This window comes from Tupaia chinensis, unplaced genomic scaffold, assembly GCF_000334495.1.
Source record: "Tupaia chinensis unplaced genomic scaffold, TupChi_1.0 Scaffold000216_1, whole genome shotgun sequence".
NCBI lineage: Eukaryota > Metazoa > Chordata > Mammalia > Scandentia > Tupaiidae > Tupaia > Tupaia belangeri.
In genome coordinates, this window is record NW_006159691.1 from 2,792,734 (window position 1) to 2,800,758 (window position 8,025).

Here is an 8,025-nt window from a genome sequence, read left to right on the forward strand (position 1 = left end):
TTCATCCTATGGAGATTTGAGGCACAACACATCCAAGTGCTCAGTATGTTTTCCAAGTTGTTGGGGGTCAGATCTCATGTAGTCAGTCATGTGGGATCTGGCTCCCAGTGCACAGCACTTAACCACTGCACAACAGGGATGGCCTGTGACTCTGGTTGATCCATTCTATTATAGGAGAGCCAGAGGCAACAGAAAGTGATTCTACAAAGGGATACAGCCCTAAAGAAAACTCCAAAGGCTTTAGGGTTTCAGTTTAGAGAGCAAGAATGACAGAAAGATTCAAGGTAGGATGAGAGAGCTGGCAGGAAAAAATATTTTAAAAACTTAAAAAGGTCTTATGTGTACATGAGCACTTCAGTGGTGGTTAGGAATAAACAAGGTCTCAGGAGAAAGCAAGAGCACACATCACTCCCCTCCTGACACTGGGATGTGGCTGTTGGTGCCTCCTGATCTGGACAGTTTGTGTGCCCCCAGATCCAAAGCAGAGTGTCCCTATGTGCTGTTACTAGCCACAGCAGGAGAGCCTGAGAAGTTGTCTGCTTCATGAAGTCATGTCTTTGTTTATTTCCTTTTGTTTCACCCATCAGAGTCCCATAAGTAATGAACTCTCAATTGGTAAAGCTATTAAATATTAGCACTCCAGCCAGATTCAGAATTTCACTTGAAACTTGTTAAAAACTGTGCAGGTCCTGAAAACTGCTACAAGCATGACTTCCTTCTCACTCTGAGGTGTCAGGGCTTCATTTTAGGTATTTGTGTGGCTTTTTAATAATTGCATTGAGCTTAGATATGCAGATAAACACAATGATATATAATCAAGAAGGACTCCAGAATGGAGGAGAAAAGTAGCGAAATCATCATTGAATTTACACATTCATTGACTTCAGTTGGCTCTATGAACATAGGTAGATGTCCCTTCCACATATGCACAAACATACTCTGGGATGTTAGACACACTTAGATGTCATACACATTTATTTAGGAAGCCAAACACTCAGCTTTACCACCTTCATCTGGATGTTACATCCAGTTATTCAGAGTTTGACACCCAGGAACTGCAGGACCTCATCTGGACATTGTGCACACCAAGATGCAGCCTGTACTTCCAGAGAGGTTAGCCACATTCACTCACATGCCACTCACATGCACTCTGGGCTCATGTTTTTGTTCATATGTGCACAGAGGACAGCAGGCATGGTCACTGAACTGTTGCAGACCTCCATGCAGATATGACATTCATCCGGTTGTGGCACATCTCTTTCCCATTTGCTTAGCTGGCCATTCCCATGCACCAGGAGATTCAGGGTAAGACTTACCATATTCAATGTGTTATATTTCCTTAGGGCATTCTTTCCATAGCTTATTTTAATTAACTAAATAGTCCTGACTGTCTTCACCCAAGTGTACTTCTTAAGGAGGATCTTTAGATGGATAATCCGATCAAAGGATGGCTGTCCCGGCCCGCAGGACAGTCGAACAGGTTTCCTGAGGGAAGGAGTGAGAGACGGGAAGAACGGCGCTCTGTCACAGCACGGAGATGATGCAGTGTCTCTTCGGGTTCGTCTCTTTATTGTGGGCAGCACGGAGACGACACAGTGTTAGAACTCTTCAGGGTTATCTAGAGACGACGCAGTGTCACAGCTCAGGGTCATCCGGAGATGACACGGTGTCACAGCTCTTCAGGGTCTTCAGGGTCGTCTGGTGATTATGGGCCAGAGATCGTGGTTATATACATGTTGGTAGGCTGTGATTGGTTGAATGAAGGATAGTAAAAGGTGGGTTATGATTGGTTGCTTTGTAGACCAATCATGAGGTGCCAGATATGCAAATCTGAGGGATTCTAAGCTCACTGATTTGCTATGGGAAGTGGCCAATCGGAGTATGGTTTTGAAGGTGAGGTGTTTGAAGGGGAGCCAATTGTGGCCTTTGTAATTGTTTGCTCTCTGAGCCTAAGATGGCAATAGTAAGAGACTCATGAAAATGGCCTCTCGGACTCACTGATGTGCAGTTTCCCACAGATGGCAAACTGTGCCATGATCCATTTTCATAAACCTTGTGCTTATTCACTCTGCCATTTTAAAATTATTGGTTTGTGGGCATTACTGCAATCGTCTCACTAATTCACAGTAGTCTCTTGTGAGGCACTCTTTAGCCAGTTGATCTCATATCTTAGATTATGAGTCTTTGAGATATGTGCAGTGAAGTTCTTCTGAAAGAAGAGCATTTACTCAAGAGAAACAGAACTAGGCATTCAAAGAGATGGGGAATTTTATCCAACTGCATGTACTTTAGATTAACTTACAGAGAGAGCCTACACATTTGGTATATAGGTGATGTTTAATAAAGGCTCAGTCATTTCTATTTATACACCAGCTCATTTTTTACATCCTTCTAAGTTGAAAGGAATGATATGAATACTAGGAGATCACTAGACAAGAGCTCAGGGAAATTACTGTTTATCTTGATCAGAGTTTCTGCAACTGGTCAGATTCATTTTCATACTTGCTTTCAGTTTTAATTCAATCCAATGTTATTCATTTGAACAAGCATTCATTGATCTTTTTTGGATGTCAGGCATCCTGCAGGGTAGTGTGGGTGTGGGGTGGGTGGGTGAGGATAGTGATAACTCAGCCACAACCACTATTTTCTGAAAGGTCATCGTCTAGCCAGAGAAACACCATCTCATGTTATTGCAAAACCAAGCAGATAGCAATTAGTGATCTGTAGGGGTAATAAGATAACTCATCTAGATTGGGAAGATCTAGACAGGCTTCATAGAGGATGTAAAATATTGGTTCAGCATGTAGGAAAAGGCTTCCACAAGCAGAAAAGGGCAGGATGGGAGTGTATTTCAGGGGGAGGAAGCATGAACTGGTGCTAGTGACAAGTGAGATTCAAAAGATGTTTGTGCAATAGCACAGGATGTAGATCAGCTGGAATAAAAAGGGGCGGGGGGTAGCATGAAGACCATCGGGAAGGAATACTGAAAACCTGGCACGAATGGCTTCAATTTTGTCAGAATGAGTGGCTTATATTATATAAACTGGACCGTGGAATGTCTGTAGAAGTGTTTGAAGAGGGACAGTGTTGTATGATTAGAAAGATCTAAACAAAACCCTAACTTGTTTCCTGGCTTAAAGTCTTAAGCAAAATTCTCTTAAATTTTTTTTATTTTGATTGATTAAAGCTAAATCTGTGTTTCTTGAAATTGAAAATACACTTAAAAATACCTGTTTAATGACCACAGTAAGCTATATAACCTCAGCTAGGTGCTACTCCTTAGTACATTCATTCTATTCACAGAGTTCCATGCCTAAAGTCAACATGTGTTCACAGATACGTATATATCAGCTGAACTTGCTACTGAAAGTAGTTAGATTCATTAAGATATTTTGTGAATCAATAAAATGTGGGAAAAATAAAGAAAGGAATGGAAAGCAACTGCATGTATCAGAGACAGTGTGGGAGGAGGGTGGGAAATGGCAGAGGAAATACATATATATATACACACACAAACATAAGAAACCAGAAATGGAAAATTATTTGTCAATAAGAACGTGTATGATTAAGCCACTATATAGTGTATTCTGGATGGGAAATCACATTTTGTATGCTTTGATGATGTTCAGTGAAAGAATGTAAAATAAATAAATTAATAAATAATCAATGCATCAACAAATTGATCAAATGAATTAGAGTCAAAGAGACAAGTAGAGTCCAGGTAAGAGTTGGGAAGGTGCCCCACCTAGGCATTAGTGGGAGGAGAAAAGAGGGTAGGGGCAGCATGAACCAGGTTAAGTCAACAGGGCTTGTTGGTTGGAGCTGCAATGTGAAAACTTCGGTGTTAGGAATTGGGGATGAGCCTGAAGTTTAGGGTCTGGCCACTTAATATATGGTGCCACTCTTCACTAAAGAAATAAATATAGAAGGAGAAGCAGGCAGATGTGTAGGGGTTGGCACATGTAAGTTTTGGACATGCCCAGGGTAATATCTAAATGGAGATAGGTTTCTACAAACTAGTAAGTTTGAAAATCTGATGTTCAGGAGGAAAGTTTAACTGTAGACAAAAGTAAAGAAGATATTTACATATGGGGGAAGTTGTATATACAGCATGAGAACTTATAAGCTCATTCTTCCAGAGTTGCTCATCTGCCTCTCCTCTTTCCTGTTCAGTGTTTATCAGTTGGTGGTCAAGGAGGAGAGACTTCAGAAGTCACGGAGGGCAGCTGACATCATCGAGTGCTTTTCAGTGCCTGTGAGCTATAGGAATGCCTCCAACATTGATTCTCTACATTACTTTGCTGCTGAATTGAAGCCTGCCAACCTGCCTGTCACCCAGCCATTTACAGTGGGTGACAATAAGACATACAATGGCTACTGGAACCCCCCACTCTCTCCACTGAAAAGCTATAGCATCTACTTCCAGGCACTCAGCAAAGCAAATGGAGTAAGTACAGCCACACAGAGGCCATTGTTTTTATTTTCTTGCCTTGTTTGTATTTTCTCATTCTCATAGAAGAGGATGGCTTTAGAACACAGGGTGACAAATTAAGGCCCATGAGTCAAATCCAGTTCCATGCTTTTGTTTGTTTTGTAATAGTTCTTTTTTTTAAATATAGCTATGCTTACTGATTTTCATATTATCTATGCTTGCTTCGATGCTTGAAATATAGGGTTGAGCAGTTGCAACAGAGATTGCATGCCCCACAAAACCTAAGCTATTTACTATACAGCCTTTTACAGAAAAAGTTTGCCAACTCCTATGTTAAAGTATGGAAAAGGTGCTTCAGTTGAGAAACTCACATGGCCAATCCAAATCTTGATTTCTTCATATGTAATGATAAAACCTATCAATTTGCTTTTCATAATGCACTAGGATGTGTACTTGATCAGTGATTATTACTTCCTTCGTTTTTAAAAAAAGTTCAGTTTTTCCATGAGGAAGAGAGACACAGAGGGAGAAAGCTTACCTCCAGCCATTCCCCACTGCTGTAATCCACCCCCAGCTTCAGCCAGACCCAGATCATAGCACACGTGTGACTGATGAACTCAGAAAGGTCTCAAGATGCAAACTTGTTACCTTCCCACAGGGCCGGCCTGACAGAGCATCTTATTTTGCCAGTGCACCACCATCCAACTTCCTCCTTTATTAATATCTTTAGTCATATTCAAAAATAGTTTTTCTCCTAAAGACAAGCTAATAATTTTTTTCAAATATTTCTTTGGCCAAGGAGTGTTACCAGTCATAACATCACAAAAAAATCACAGGGTTAGAAAGTATCTTAAAGGTCGACCAAAACTTGAGACACATACACACATACAGCTTCCATCAATATTACAACATCATAATAAACTGATATTAGTGCTTGTTCTTGCACACCTCCAGTGACAAAGAACTCATTTTGCTGATCTTTGAGGTGGTGAAAGAGGAGGCCTGTGTCTATAAGAAGGATTTTTAAAGTACTTACTTAAATATCTTTTTTATTGTAGGTCCTACCCATAGCTCTTGGTCTATATTCTTAGGGGCCTGTAGAACCAATGAATTACCTTCTTGGAGTTTTTTTTACCTGTTTAATGACCACAGTAAGCTATATAACCTCAGCTAGGTGCTACTCCTTAGTACATTCATTCTATTCACAGAGTTCCATGCCTAAAGTCAACATGTGTTCACAGATACGTATATATCAGCTGAACTTGCTACTGAAAGTAGTTAGATTCATTAAGATATTTTGTGAATCAATAAAATGTGGGAAAAATAAAGAAAGGAATGGAAAGCAACTGCATGTATCAGAGACAGTGTGGGAGGAGGGTGGGAAATGGCAGAGGAAATACATATATATATACACACACAAACATAAGAAACCAGAAATGGAAAATTATTTGTCAATAAGAACGTGTATGATTAAGCCACTATATAGTGTATTCTGGATGGGAAATCACATTTTGTATGCTTTGATGATGTTCAGTGAAAGAATGTAAAATAAATAAATTAATAAATAATCAATGCATCAACAAATTGATCAAATGAATTAGAGTCAAAGAGACAAGTAGAGTCCAGGTAAGAGTTGGGAAGGTGCCCCACCTAGGCATTAGTGGGAGGAGAAAAGAGGGTAGGGGCAGCATGAACCAGGTTAAGTCAACAGGGCTTGTTGGTTGGAGCTGCAATGTGAAAACTTCGGTGTTAGGAATTGGGGATGAGCCTGAAGTTTAGGGTCTGGCCACTTAATATATGGTGCCACTCTTCACTAAAGAAATAAATATAGAAGGAGAAGCAGGCAGATGTGTAGGGGTTGGCACATGTAAGTTTTGGACATGCCCAGGGTAATATCTAAATGGAGATAGGTTTCTACAAACTAGTAAGTTTGAAAATCTGATGTTCAGGAGGAAAGTTTAACTGTAGACAAAAGTAAAGAAGATATTTACATATGGGGGAAGTTGTATATACAGCATGAGAACTTATAAGCTCATTCTTCCAGAGTTGCTCATCTGCCTCTCCTCTTTCCTGTTCAGTGTTTATCAGTTGGTGGTCAAGGAGGAGAGACTTCAGAAGTCACGGAGGGCAGCTGACATCATCGAGTGCTTTTCAGTGCCTGTGAGCTATAGGAATGCCTCCAACATTGATTCTCTACATTACTTTGCTGCTGAATTGAAGCCTGCCAACCTGCCTGTCACCCAGCCATTTACAGTGGGTGACAATAAGACATACAATGGCTACTGGAACCCCCCACTCTCTCCACTGAAAAGCTATAGCATCTACTTCCAGGCACTCAGCAAAGCAAATGGAGTAAGTACAGCCACACAGAGGCCATTGTTTTTATTTTCTTGCCTTGTTTGTATTTTCTCATTCTCATAGAAGAGGATGGCTTTAGAACACAGGGTGACAAATTAAGGCCCATGAGTCAAATCCAGTTCCATGCTTTTGTTTGTTTTGTAATAGTTCTTTTTTTTAAATATAGCTATGCTTACTGATTTTCATATTATCTATGCTTGCTTCGATGCTTGAAATATAGGGTTGAGCAGTTGCAACAGAGATTGCATGCCCCACAAAACCTAAGCTATTTACTATACAGCCTTTTACAGAAAAAGTTTGCCAACTCCTATGTTAAAGTATGGAAAAGGTGCTTCAGTTGAGAAACTCACATGGCCAATCCAAATCTTGATTTCTTCATATGTAATGATAAAACCTATCAATTTGCTTTTCATAATGCACTAGGATGTGTACTTGATCAGTGATTATTACTTCCTTCGTTTTTAAAAAAAGTTCAGTTTTTCCATGAGGAAGAGAGACACAGAGGGAGAAAGCTTACCTCCAGCCATTCCCCACTGCTGTAATCCACCCCCAGCTTCAGCCAGACCCAGATCATAGCACACGTGTGACTGATGAACTCAGAAAGGTCTCAAGATGCAAACTTGTTACCTTCCCACAGGGCCGGCCTGACAGAGCATCTTATTTTGCCAGTGCACCACCATCCAACTTCCTCCTTTATTAATATCTTTAGTCATATTCAAAAATAGTTTTTCTCCTAAAGACAAGCTAATAATTTTTTTCAAATATTTCTTTGGCCAAGGAGTGGTACCAGTCATAACATCACAAAAAAATCACAGGGTTAGAAAGTATCTTAAAGGTCGACCAAAACTTGAGACACATACACACATACAGCTTCCATCAATATTACAACATCATAATAAACTGATATTAGTGCTTGTTCTTGCACACCTCCAGTGACAAAGAACTCATTTTGCTGATCTTTGAGGTGGTGAAAGAGGAGGCCTGTGTCTATAAGAAGGATTTTTAAAGTACTTACTTAAATATCTTTTTTATTGTAGGTCCTACCCATAGCTCTTGGTCTATATTCTTAGGGGCCTGTAGAACCAATGAATTACCTTCTTGGAGTTTTTTTTTTTTTTTTTTTTTTTTTGTTTTAGGGCGCGTGTGCTCACCAGACAGACAGAAACAGAGACAGGGAGACAGAAAGCGAGAAACAATCACACACACACACACACACACACACACACACACACCCC

General features: G+C 40.2%; 1 protein-coding gene across 1 annotated transcript in view; it reads left to right on the forward strand.

Annotated features, from left to right (window-relative positions):
* The window catches only part of PTPRT (protein tyrosine phosphatase receptor type T), a 1,472,724-nt gene that overhangs the window by 1,215,771 nt on the left and 248,928 nt on the right, over window positions 1–8,025 (forward strand). Inside the window, exon 13 of the mRNA XM_006147596.1 lies at window positions 4,174–4,447. Coding sequence (XP_006147658.1) covers window positions 4,174–4,447 — 274 coding nt within the window. The remainder of the gene's footprint in view (window positions 1–4,173; window positions 4,448–8,025) is intronic.